Genomic DNA, 13898 nt, shown 5'->3' on the forward strand with positions numbered 1-13898 from the left:
TAATAACACAACGAAAACGAAACGCATGCAAAAACAGCTGTTTAAGTTTCTTTCTTTCGTTAAGCTGTGTTTTAGCTAGCTGACCCAAATTTTCCCAAAATTATCAGAGATCAACGGGTTTGAGTCTCCATTTCAATTCGTAAGATTATGTAAATGACGAAAAAAGATTCATTTAAATTCCACACCAAGAACAATACATTCCTTACAACACAAATGTACATTATAATAATTTGTGCTTTTCTAGTTGGGGCATCTACATTGTTTGTGACACAAACGCATATAAACAAAGGAATGGAAATGAGTGTAAGTATCCAATCCAAGTCTATCATATTGAGCAATAACCATAAATGTATGAAAGACTACAACTGAGCTGTGTAAAGACCAACAAGTGTTTCTCTTTGGAGTAACGTTTGTGGCGAAGCTTTCACCACCACCGAAGCCAACTTGCAGAATGGTTTGTTGTGTTGTCGTGTGATAAACTTTTCTCAAACCAGTTTCAATTAACAATCTCAACAGTTAACAACAGAGCGGGCCAAATGGTGGTCTCTTAAATATTTAATATTTGAATGTTTGGACTGGTGCTAGTGAAAGTTTATTGAGCCACTTTTAGTTTCATTTATTAAAACAAATTGTAATATTCTTAAACCAAAACAATTATTTATTTATATTTTATAAAACAAATAAAAGGCTGCTATGTTTGCCCGAGTCTCCTTCTATCCCACATTGTTGTACAATGTATTAATGGAAAAGGCCACCGCACGTAATTGGTATGATCGTATCGATGAAAATGTCATCTTGGGCGCTTTACCATTTCGCTCTCAGGCAAATGATGTAAGTATTTATGTTAATAATGTAATTTATATTCAATGGCTAAATATGTGACTCTTTCCCTTTGTAGTTAATTAAAAATGAAAACATGAAAGCCGTAGTATCCATGAATGAAGATTATGAATTGACAGTCTTCTCCAATAATGCTCCCAAATGGCAATTGTTGGGAGTGGAATTTTTACAATTGGCCACCACTGATATATTTGAATCACCTTGTCAAGATAAACTCTTCAAGGGTGTTGAATTCATTAATAAATTTCTACCTCAAGATAATCGTATAAAGAATTTAAGCACAACAACTAGTCCAGAGAATATTGGCACGGTTTATGTTCACTGCAAGGCTGGTCGTACACGTAGTGCCACTTTAGTGGGATGTTATTTAATGATGGTGAGTAAGAATTGAATAAATATGTTTTTATTGTTATAGGTATTGTTTACTGAATCTTTCGATAAATGATTAGCACGTACATATGAGGCTTATAAGAAGCAAACAAAGTAATCACTACCTCAGTACGTAGGTATAAATCATTGAACGGAAACACATTCCGTCTTAATAAAAAAATGCATATAGTGAATTTTTCATATTACAAACTTCTATAGCATGTAGACGCAAATGACATAAATTCAGCTTAAGTCAGGTTTATGGCCTGATCGCGATTACCTTGTCAAATGTACTGGTGGTAGATTGTTTCCGTTGGGGTCCTGATTACAGCGATATGTAGTAGGCTACGCGACGAAATTTCTTTTCGTGGACATTTAGGGAACTTTGTACGTCCATATATTGGGAAGTATGGACTTCCGCAACACCAAATGTATATCGTTATAATCACGGTTTTAAGGGCTATCGACGGTAGGTATGTCAAAAAGATCCGCGATCAGGCATTAAACCTGACTTGTTCCTAAACCTGAAAGCCAAAAATAATTGGATGTATTTTTGCACCTCTCTGAATTTGTTTACGTCCGCGGAAATTTTAATTCCTGTAACCTTATAAATATATATATTTTGATGCAACAACTATATAATGCTTATTCCGATTTAGCTGTAATGTGGTAGAAGCATTGTATCATAGTAATTATATCGTGCAATGGAGCTAAAAGTAAACTAAAAAATTCCACCAATTAAATAAGTTTGTTGTTTTTTAATCCCTTATAGAAACATCCATATCAAAGTTCAATGATAATGATATACAATATTTTAATAACCCCCTAACACATAATTGTTTTTTTTTTATATTTCAGAAAAATGGCTGGACACCTGAAAAGGCCGTTGAACATATGCGTAGCTGTCGACCACACATATTGTTACACACCAAACAATGGGATGCATTGAGATTGTTCTACAAAAAGAATGTGGAAAAGTCATGACCTGTTGATGCTACATAGAAAAGAATTTTTGTGAGGAAACAATCAAATTAAACAAAAATAGCTTTATTATTGTTAAAATAATGAGTTACAAATACGAATGCTGAGTGTGAACTTCTAATTTATATGGTAATTTTTTAATGAAAAGATATTTTGTGATTGTTATGTAAATAAACTAATTAAATTTTTTCCAAAAAAGCAACCACCGTACATGATTTCATTTCCCCTTTGGAGTAACAATATCTTGCGGCTACTTAACCCCTATTGCCCACAACTTTTTTAGCATATGGACAATACCACAATCTTTGTAAATCAGCAAATAGAGACCATATAATGTAGCCACAGACAAAGATATATTTAGACTTCGGGCAAGAATAGGCAATAATTTACCCACAACCGAGGAACGCACATAATCTTTACACATTGATTCACAGCCCCTAGAAGTTGAAAAATATTGTTGAGAACTTCCAATGGTGGGAATTGTGAAAAATATAACTACCAATAAGTGTGCAAAGTTGCAACGAAAGCCGTGGCCATTTCCAACTCTTTGGATTCAATACAAAATGCCATGGGCAGCATAAAAATGAGGGCAGTACCAACAAAACGTTCTGCCTTCCAGAGACCGGTATACTTGCGACTTGATTCATATTGTTTAATTGATATTGTCGTATTGCCACTTTGACGTAGCGGAACTTTGTAAACCCCAAATGGATGTGATTTCGAATATTGCCTTAGGCCTTGTTGGGGGCATTTTGATGCACTTATCTTTAGCCCATGTGAAGTTATTGCTAGAGGAATGCATGTATGAACACATGAATGATATGAGTGGTAAAGAAAATTTGTGAACTCTCAACATATTTGATATTTACCACGGAAACTTCTCAGATTATTTCGTAATAGGTTGCAATACATGTTCTTTGCTTGGAAAGTTGTTTGATACATTTTTTTATTTTGTTATTTGATTTTCATAATGGCATCTAAAGTTACTTGGATGTTTAGCAGGTATTATAATAAGGTTAAAATTACCACGGTTAATAGTTTGCTGGGCAAAAATACCATTAAAAAAATTCGATTTATGTTGAATTCTGGTGACACTCCATCTTGCAGTGAAACAAAATCCTACAGGCTTTTGGAGGCAGAGTTACCATATACAACAAGTTATTTGTTGAATCGCAAGAAGATGTTAGTCCCAATTTACATTTGGCGAGTTTACTTGCGGCAATTGTCATTTTGTAGGAGAGAGAGGTGAGGCATATGGTAACCCTTTGCCTCTCAGCACCCTCTCTCACCTACAAACTGACAATTGCCGCAAGTAAACTCGCCTAATGTAAATTGGGACTTAGTGTAGAACTTTAATAAAAATGGCTGATGACCATGATAACTCCAACAAGGAATAACCGACACATATTTACATCAAGTATGAAGATCGGGTGCCACCGTGGTGCAATGGTATGCACATCCGCCTTGCACGATGAAGGTCGTGGGTTCGATTACCCGGCCAGTCAACATCAAAATTTTCAACGGTGGCAAAATACCTCTCAGTAATGTTGGCGACATTTCATGAGTATTTCTGCCATGTAAAACATCTTTACAAAAGTGGTGTCTTAGACCAAACCCGTTCGTGGGTATTGATTTGGTTACGAAGTTTTTCGGCAAACCACACACACGCGACCCGAACGCAAAGTAAGAGAGCAAATGTTTTGATTTTTTTACTTCAGTCTTGTACTGAATTTCATGCAAGCAGGTTGATGCCGCTTTATTTGTTTATTTTTGGGTACACAGAAAAGATTTTGCAGTTGTACAGCAAATATGTGGAGGGAAGAATTTGAAAATGATTTTTGTTTTGTATTAATATTTTTAATGACGCAGAATGCCTCGTCTGCAATGCAACAATAAAAAATGTATGTATGCTTAGAAAGTCTTAAAAAATCATTTTTATATACAATTTGTTTTTTCTCTCAAAAAAATTAACATATGAAGAAAAATACTTTTCAAATTATGAAGTTATTTATATTATTTTTAATTTAAGTCATACAAAGCGAACGCGCCAACAATATATTTTTCATTTCACACTCAATATGAAAATCATCACCCTGTTCTGTCAGTGTAATTTTACCCACACATAAACAATTTAAGCGCTCGCTCTTCTTGGTCGGCTATGTCTTAGACACGTCGTTCGGACTCGGCGATAAACAGCTAATATTGAGCTAATATGAATCGGGGTGCACTCATTGATATGAGAGAAGACTTCCTTGTCCCGTATGGGATGTTAGTGGAACAATTATTATGAAGATCGCCTATATCGGTCCATACCTTAGACTCAAAAATGTCTGGTGAACATGTTAATTCTCGGGACGAGTAACCGAAGTAATATTTCTTCTAAACCTAGATAAACTTCGTAGATGGTCTAAAACGCATTTTACATTTAACGTGTTTCATAAAACACGCCTCATTTGTTAACAATTCCATAGAATATCTGTCAAATAAATTACGTAAAATCTCAAAACACCTGTTTTAAATGCAAGTGTAAAATGCGTTTAAGTCGGTCCACACTTCCGGATACCTCACCACAAATGCTCAAAATTGTTGCTGTTTAATCCCAGTTTATTACCACTTCTGAGATCTTGTTGACTTTTATGATCGTCTTTTTTGCTGGGAGGTTAAGTTGGAAGATGGACTATATCGGCACATATGTATTTGTATATACCCCAAAATAGCGGTACCTCTCGATAGACATTTTTATCTACTTTTCGACCTGAATTGGCTGAAGTTTGGGACTAACAGTGGTCAAAATTTGTTAACGTAGGTCCGATTTTAGTTACTTTAAAGTTTTCTCTACATTTTCAGCACAAATTCCCTGTAATATGGCATTTCTCCAAAGCAAGAGAGCCAACCGGAGAGGCTTATAAGCGGAGGCCAGCAAGGTCTTTACTCCTCCTCAGCATTAAAGTTCCTCTTGGACCTAAACGTAAGATGCCAATCATGAATATAAACTCCCCGTGAGTATTCTTACTTTCCCCTTTAAGTTGAACCGACAGAAGACAAAACTCACTGGGATTTTACACTCATAATAAGTCTGTCTGGTTACTTTCCCAGCAAGAATTGTCCAGCAAGAACTTTCTCAGAGAGTAATGGGTACTTTACACGGTATGTTTTTAACATATGAGTTGTCACTTTGCATATACATTTTGTATGGGAGAAGTGACAACTCATATGTAAAAAACATACCGTGTAAAGTACCCATAAGGGGTTTTTATTCTCTTTTGCTAGAAAATTGTAAAAAGTAAACAGACACCTTCCCAGCAAAAACCAGCAAACAATCAGCTGACTTGCCAAAACAGAACAATTTGCCGGCCAACAAAGGAAGCAAACACGTTGTATTTTATTAAAAATAAAAAAGAAAATGAAACAAAAAAGTATTTTTCCACTTTAGAAATTTGTTCTCCATAAAACAATACAATTAGACTATGTTATTTCCACAATAAAATTGTTTTTAATGTTCACAAACATACATAAATCAACAAAAAACTAAAAACGGCTGATTGATTGTTTTCAGGAAGAAGAAGAGCTTGCAAGTGCTTGCTAGAAGAAATTTGTCCAGCAAGAATTTGCAAGCTCTCAGTGAAAGAACTGTCAAAATGTTTCTCTCGAATCGCTCTCTTTTGCTGGTTTTATGTGTTAACAGACGACTTCCAGCAACAATTGGTACAAATTGTTACAAATTTTGGGTAACCAGACACAGCTAATAACGTGAACGCTTACTGTAATTGCATACATTTCTAATAGATGGCGCTAATAGATGGGGATCAAACATTTTTCTCTATGCCGCACACTGGTCGAAACCACTGATCTAGCGGCGCGAAAGTCAAAAAATCGAACTATAAAATTGCGAAATATTTTCCATTGTATCGATTACAGACACTTTGCAGACAAAGATTTTGTTTTTTAATTTTTGTTGTTGTAAATATTCATTCAGTTATTCACTATCAAATACAAGAGTTTTTGCTGCATCAGATTTTAAAAAACTGTTGCAATAAAATTAACTTGATTTTTGTTTAAATGTTAAATAAATTCGTAATGAAACTGGACAAGATTTATTTTTTATTAATAGCAGAGGGTGTGATTCAAATTATAAAAATTAGTTTGGGGTCTGGAGGTACTTAGTTATATACCAATAAATTTTCAAAAAATTCAATTTTTTAGTGTTTTTAGGGGTTGTACGCGCTTGTTCCATAGAGTGCATCTTGTAAACTTAGCCGAACTTAGGTTCGATTATTTTTGGGGAATGAAATTGGACTCTCTGGATACGGAATAACCACGTTAGGGCTGCAAATATTTGCAAATCTTTTGATGACTGCACTTTTAAAATAAGAGATTTTGCATGAAATTCATACAAATTTAGCTGTGCATTTGTATGGGACCTAAATAAAAATATGGACCTATCTTGAGAAATGTTTGCAAGGAGGAGTTCTACCCCCGGAGACACTATAATACCATATTATAGCTAAACATGAAATTAAATATGGGATAACAAGTAAAAATTCAACGAATCGGAGGTACCATAAAAGGGGCTACATCGAAACATAAATCCGTGTTGAAAATGTTTTGTAAGAAGATTTTAAAAGCACTGAGAACACGGAATGCAAAATTACAGCCAAGTTGGTTTAAAAATGTGGTCACGATATTCAAAATACCTTAAATTGGGAGGTACGGTTACATGGGGGCTATATCAAAACGTGCACCTATGTCCATAATTTTTGGTGAAAATATTTTGTGACTACTAGGATCCCTAATTACAAAATTACAGTTAATTTGCTACGAAATTGTGGCTTAAATCCTCAAAATACCGAAAATCTTAAGGTACCGTTATATGGGGGCTATACCAAAACATCAGCCGATATTGTGCATATTTGGCCCATTATTACCCACGGGTACAAGCTGAGTTTGTGCCAAATTTCAGTGAAGTATCTCAATTCGTTTGCAAGTTATTAATTTCGCGCCGCTAGATCAGTGCTTTCGACCACCGTGTGCCGTGGACAATTTTTCTACCTGTCATGTTGGGCATCCTATAATTTATGCACATTTTAAATTAGATGCTGCTGAATTGGCTGAAGTTTGGGACTAAAAGTGGTCAAAATTTGTTTACATAGGTCCGATTTTAGTTACTTTAAAAGTTACAAATTCCCTGTAATTTGGCATTTGGAGTAACAAAGCAAGAAAGCCAACCGGAGAGGCTTATATGCGGAGGCCAGCAAGGCCTTTACTCCTCCTCAGCTTTAAAGTTCCTCTTGGACTCCTCGTGGGTATTCTCGCTTTCCCTTTTTAAATTGAAGCGACGGAAATAATAACGCTTACTGTAATTGCATATATTTCTAATAGATGGCGCTACAACAACAAACTCTTCTCTATGCCGTGGACAACTTTTCTACCTGTCATTTTGGCCATCCCATAATTTATGCACATTTTAAATTAGATGCTGTGTGCATCTTCTAGCCACGTTGCATTATAATTAACAGCAGATTTTGTACAAAACAACGATTTTCTTGTTCGATGAATAATTTATTTTTTAACATTTTTCTTACAAATTGAATATCTTTGTTGTTTTCTTTGAATTATTAAGTAATTCTTCAAATAAAGCGTACAGTTTCTAAATAACTACATACATAATGTTGGCTAAAAAAATTAAACACCTTTTACAGCCCACAACTTCTTGACGGACTTGGCAATACCAATATCATTGTAGATCAAATAGAACAAACCGCCCAATGTTGCCATGGACAACAACAAGAGGGAACCATGAGCTACTTTAGGTAAAACATTACCAACCACGGAGGGACGCATGTAATCAGTTACCAAGGCTTCAATACCCCTACAAGTAAAAAAAACACATGCATTAGTGCCGCTACAACAAAGACATTTTTCCAGAAGTTTCCCTTACCAATGAGAGTGAAGCACCAAGGAGACAGCCAACAAAGCATCCATGGTTTGTGATGGCACCACAAATGCAAGTGGTACAACACCCAACAAAGCCAAGGAGACAACACGTTCAATGGTCCACAAGGCAGTGTGACTACCACCAGCAGCAGCCATGCGAGGAGCACTTACAGCAACATTACGTGTAACAGGCTAAAACAACAATTCATAAATATTTTGTTAAATACATAACAGCACATCTATACTTACAGCAGCAACATTCTTAACCAAATTCAATGGTTTCACCAAAGCACTACGTTGGGCAGCAACAACTGTGGCATATGTCTTAAGTGGTGTCATACGCACTGACTTAACCAAACCAGCAGCACCTGTTCGTTTTGTTTATAAAAATCATTAAATCAACAATTTGTCCAAAAATCATACCTTCCCCTTAAGTTATATAATGTAAATTATATTTTGTTTTATTACTTTGGGAAGTTTCAAGAACTTTATCAACACATACCATTGAATTTGGTGGCATTTCGGAGAACAATTTGCAAAGCCATTTTGAGAGATGTTAATTATCGAAAAGAACACCGTTCAAACCTTAATTGAAAATAGATTTATTAAAAATCTAAGAAAAATGTATGTCTATCGAAGCTGTTATGGGCAGTAGTGAAGTTTTGACAACACAGGAGAAGTGTCAATGTGGTATATAGAGTTGCCATTTGTAGCTTTAGTAATTAGTGAGGATCGTATCGTAGAATATTGACGAACAACACACAAGTAACACATCGATATAGGAGACATCACTACCCAGCAGTACATCTTTTTCTACCCAGCAAAAAGTTTGCATCCGCGGATGCAGTTGAATCACTACAAACGTACATCTTTTCCTATGAATTCACTTAGAATTTTACAAGAGAGCGCGCATCTAGGATGCACTCTATTTTGCTTCCACAGCACACAGCTAGGATGCACTCCGTTTTCGATCCAAATCACAGCTTTCGATGTAGTCGTTTGGATTGAATTTAAAGGCACTCTTCGGATTGTGTTTTTAATCAATCTTAAGATGCAGTAAAAATGCAAGCTATTGCGAAATATCCCAGAATAAATAAAATGCATTTATTATTTGTATAAAACAAGATTACAAAGAACTTTATTATATAAACACAAATGAAAAAAATTTCCATTAAATTCAATCACAATTGAGTGTACTTCTTCCGTTCTCCAATTAATCTAAGCGCATCTGATTTTATTTATTTATTTATTCAATCAATACAAAGAAAGCAAATAAATACCAATTATACATTATACATGCCATGGTTCAATTATTAGAAGGTTGGGCAGGTTCACAAAATTTCAAAAAAACAACTCTGAAGTTGGTTTGCTTATAACTTCAAATATTATAATAACAAATGCAACAAGTTTTCTTCATTTGAAATCTTGTCGGTTTGTATTTGTTTTTTTTTTTTAATTTTTTCTAAAATAATATTTGTATTACTCCCATTAGACATTTAAGTAAAAGTGGTAATTTGCGCCTGCGTGCCAACAGAAATGTCTGCAGAGGATGTCGGTCTGGAGCTGGTCTCTTTGAAATCAAGAACATTGGTAATGAGAACTTCCAAAACAAATGCAAGAATCCCAAGGCTACCAATTTCGTTCCTGATGGTGGTGCCAAATGGCTTTGTAAGACTCGCAACTGCTGTCGCCGCAGCTTTGGACATAATTCCTCGTACTTTAGCGCAAAACTGCGGTGCCAATACCATTCGTACATTAACTGCCTTAAGAGTAAAACATGCTCCCACTCGGGAGAGCATCATATGAATGACAAGGGCATTTGAGGCTGTTAAAATGCAAACCACTACTGATTTTCCTTTATTAAAATGCTTATATGAAATAAAACGCTATATTTAAGAAAGATCTTTATCATCTTTTATTATTCAAAGGATGTTTGGTATTTAAAATGGGCTATATATCAGCCCACGTTTTGATATAGTCCCAATAGAACAGTACCTCCCGATATGGTGGGTGGTATAATACGTACGGCCCAGCCGAACTTAACCCTATTTCTACTTGACTCCTGCAAACGTACGAAACCGTTATTACAGTCATACAGGAAATATGATGGACAGGGAAAGGGGTCACAACCACACTTAAAGGGGACGCACTGTATATAGCTGCCCTGATATGAAGTATAAGTTGCTGATTTCCAGTTAGTCTGGCGCCACGTATGAAAGACTTGCTACAATTCGAATAAAAACTAAACTGATCAATCTTGAAGTGAGGTGATTGTCTTCGCCGCGAAAAAATACATGTTAGTTAGCAACAGCAGAGTCAAGTATCTTGACTTTTATAAGGGCACCTCGCTGTCTCCAGATCAAAAAAAGAAATCAAATAGATGGAAGGCATTCATTCAGTCGATGTACGATTATCACCTAGTTACAGCAAAGGTACGGAAGTTGGACATCGGTAAGCTGCGATTACAATACACACGGCATAGTCCACTCATCTGGTCCTATTGCTTAATGGCAGACAGCACCCATCCATAACAATAATCCATAATTCTTGCTGTTTTTATTTATGCATATTTATAGCACGGTTACACTACAGCTTTTTGCCGGGTTAACCCACTTCATGAGGATTTATTGCTTAATCTGGTCAAATCTGACCAGATTTGCCATACAAAAATTAAATCCTCTGACGGCTGGGTTTATTTTAAATCCGGCACAAATCCACCAAAAATACAGTGTTGTATTCGGTAATTGTGCAAAAAAATCCAACTCTATTCAAAAAGTACCAAAAGTTGCAACTGTTTCTGCAACAGAGTTTGTCGTGTTTTACACATTTACGATTGGTCGCATGCGATGTTATGGAGTTAATAAATCTAAAATTATTTGAAAATCATAAAATTATTTATTTTTTTACATTATACAATTTTTTAACAAAAAGTACGCTTGATACCAAGTTACAAAAAATGTATCCCTGCGTGTAAAATAATCGAATATGACCAAAAGGGAAGATATCTCATACGAGAAATCGTAAAAGTGTAAAGCACAACTTTATTAGTTATTTTGTATGTATACGTAAACAAACAACAGCTGACAGTTTATATCCTCGAAAAGCTAAGTGCAACCAGCAAAGATTAACCCACTGGATCTATTAAACCCAGTGGGTTAACCTTCAATAGTGTAACCGGGGTATTATTTTGATTTTCTTTTATTTTGTGTATACATAAACAATTTGATTTTCAATTAATTTATTTTGTCAACTTTGTCAAAACTATTTTGACACAATAGGAGGACCTCAGAAAAAAATTGTAATCATATGTTTGCTGTGTCCTACCTTGTAATGATTGTACCATGATACATACATGATATTGCTTCATCCTCCTAAAGGTTTTTATGTTGACTTCCCATCACTAGTTCAGCATTCGACTCCAACTCCACTCCATTAAAAAATTCCGTCTCGTAAATTACCACAAAAATATTCGCAAGTTTACTTTGTATTTTTTTATTTTATAACAAATTCTTCGAAATATATTCACACATGTTTCTCTTTTCAAGAAATTATGTCGGCAGCGACGGTAGGGATCAACCAACTGTTTTTGTTTTGTAGGGATCTCTAAAGCAACTGCTTATAAAATGTATCGAACGGACTGCATTTTTCATAACTCTGTTGGACTACATCGAAAGATGTTGTGAAATCATAACTCCAATTGCACAACTTCCAATTTTTTTGCTGGGTATGAATCATGGTACAATTATTACAGGTAAAAGCAAGTGTTGTTGTACAACAATCGATACAACAACCACAGAGAAATTTGTTGTTGTACGTAATACTAGTGTCAACTTCATTTTTGAAAATTGTAAACAAAAATATAAAATATCAATATGCTTTGAAGTCTCATAAATATTGGTTTAATGAAATACAAATATATGTAAATTCAATAAATGAATTAAAAACTAATTAAACTAACATCAATAACAATTCCACGTGGTACTTTTCTTCAAAAATGTTGACTGTGGTAAGTATCACTGCATTTAAATATCCAGAATTACTAATAATTCATGGTCAATTTCAGATGGGCACATTGAATCACAATTTTCAATTAACCAAATCCAAATATATATAATACGAAGACAAGATGAAATCCACGACTCATAATGAAATTTGGGCCACCGTGGTGCAATGGTTAGCACGTCCGCCTTGCACTCTGAAGGTCTGCGGTTCGAATCCCAGGCCAAGCAACATCAAATTTACAATGGTGGCAAAATTCCACAGCTGGCGACATTTCCTGAGTATTTCAGCCTTGAAAAACTTCTCTACAAGTGGTGTCGTAAGACACGCCGTTCGGACTCGGCGATAAAAAGTAGGTCCCATATGTACATATGTAAGTTAGCACATCCCTGCCGAACTAACAAACAACATTGTTGCTTGCTTGGCTGTGTTGTGTTCTTGCTAGGCTACATTGATGGAGTCGTGTTACGTCTAGTGGCGTGATCATGGTGTCAGCACTTTTTGTCTTTTATAACTTAAGTAGTTTAAGTAGAATAAGTTTTTGGATTTCAATAAAGAAACAGTTTATTTAAGCTCACCAAAAGACGAAGAAGTCTTTTATTGTTAACTGGCGCCCAACCGGGTTCAACCCTACAAATATAAAGATCTAAAAAAAAGAGATCTATCAGTTTAAATCAGTCCTACGAATATAAAGATCTAAAAAAAGAGATCTATCATCTTAAATTTAAATTTTGCTGAAAAAGGAAGCTTTACTTAAAACTTGCTGGATTAAGAGGCCTCGCTTAAAATTTGCTGAAAAATCTATGGATCTACTCTTTTTAAATAACGTAATACTTACTGAAAGTAATATTTACTGGAAGGAAGCCTTACTTAAAACTTGCTGGATTAAGAGACCCCGCTTAAAACTTGCTGAAAAATATAAGGATTTACTCTTTTTAAACAACATAAAGTCATGTAAGTGTGTCACTCATTGAATTTCAAAATTGTGTCCAAAACTGGTGAATTAAGAGCTTAATATTTAAGAAAAAACAAAGTGTAGTGCGTGTTTAAAAAATTTTTATCTTTGTGCCAAAAAAAAAAAAAAAAAACAAACACAGTGATTTAGATCTTGTTATAGTCGTAACAATTTTTTGTTTGAAAAGACAATATGAACAGTGAAGAAATGACTGCATTAATAGAATCCGCTGTACGTACAGCGATTCTGGCATATAAAACAGAAGTCGACAAAAAAGTCGACGAGTTAACAAAAAAATTATCGTCCATTTCAGTAGGGCAAACAGATGTGAAACCATACGAAGACGTAAAAATTTATTCATCAATAACGTGTGATGAATCACTTGATATTATCAAATCTTTGCCCGAATTTGACGGGAAAATCGAAAACTATGTTTCGTGGAGACAAGCGGCACATAACGCGTATAAAGTCTTCGAAAAATACGATGGTAGTTCAAAACACTACCAAGCGGTCTGCATTATTAGGAACAAAATTAGGGGGTCAGCAGATGCTGTATTAGCGTCATTCAACACTGTGCTAAATTTTAAAGCGATCATAGCTAGATTAGATTTTACATATTCAGATAAAAAACCAATTCATCTAATCGAACAAGAACTAAGTACCCTCAGACAAGGCGAACAGTCAGTGATTCAATTTTATGACGAAGTAGAGAAGAAACTGTCGTTATTAACCAATAAAACAATTATGAGTTACGACAAAACTCTCGCTTTGGCCATGAATAACAAATATAGACAGGATGCACTCAGAGTATTTGTTTCCG

General features: G+C 35.0%; 3 protein-coding genes across 5 annotated transcripts; 1 reads left to right on the plus strand and 2 right to left on the minus strand.

Annotated features, from left to right (window-relative positions):
* PTPMT1 (protein tyrosine phosphatase, mitochondrial 1) lies at positions 1 to 2388 on the plus strand. 3 transcript variants are annotated; one of them, XM_073963999.1, is made up of 5 exons: positions 3 to 149; positions 245 to 303; positions 688 to 831; positions 899 to 1216; positions 2068 to 2388. In XM_073963999.1, the coding sequence occupies exons 2-5, from the start codon at positions 292 to 294 to the stop codon at positions 2191 to 2193; spliced, it is 600 nt and encodes a 199-aa protein (XP_073820100.1). In that variant the 5' UTR covers positions 3 to 149; positions 245 to 291; the 3' UTR covers positions 2194 to 2388. The 3 variants fall into 3 exon arrangements, with proteins under 3 accessions (XP_073820099.1, XP_073820100.1, XP_073820101.1); XM_073964000.1 differs by having other exon boundaries at positions 41 to 139; XM_073963998.1 differs by having other exon boundaries at positions 1 to 303.
* Positions 2389 to 2440: 52 nt separating this feature from the next.
* LOC141391080 (succinate dehydrogenase [ubiquinone] cytochrome b small subunit, mitochondrial-like) lies at positions 2441 to 3191 on the minus strand. Its single transcript, XM_073964001.1, has 3 exons — positions 3060 to 3191; positions 2690 to 2978; positions 2441 to 2627 (listed from the first exon to the last, which is right to left on the minus strand). The coding sequence occupies exons 1-3, from the start codon at positions 3130 to 3132 to the stop codon at positions 2441 to 2443; spliced, it is 549 nt and encodes a 182-aa protein (XP_073820102.1). The 5' UTR covers positions 3133 to 3191.
* A 4537-nt stretch (positions 3192 to 7728) lies between these two features.
* Positions 7729 to 8803, minus strand: LOC141391081 (succinate dehydrogenase [ubiquinone] cytochrome b small subunit, mitochondrial-like). The gene is made up of 4 exons (XM_073964002.1): positions 8627 to 8803; positions 8374 to 8492; positions 8129 to 8316; positions 7729 to 8059 (listed from the first exon to the last, which is right to left on the minus strand). The coding sequence occupies exons 1-4, from the start codon at positions 8667 to 8669 to the stop codon at positions 7873 to 7875; spliced, it is 537 nt and encodes a 178-aa protein (XP_073820103.1). The 5' UTR covers positions 8670 to 8803; the 3' UTR covers positions 7729 to 7872.
* Positions 8804 to 13898: the final 5095 nt, after the last annotated feature.

Source organism: Musca autumnalis, unplaced genomic scaffold, assembly GCF_047663935.1.
Source record: "Musca autumnalis isolate F117 unplaced genomic scaffold, ASM4766393v1 scaffold_1, whole genome shotgun sequence".
Classification (NCBI taxonomy): Eukaryota; Metazoa; Arthropoda; class Insecta; order Diptera; family Muscidae; genus Musca; species Musca autumnalis.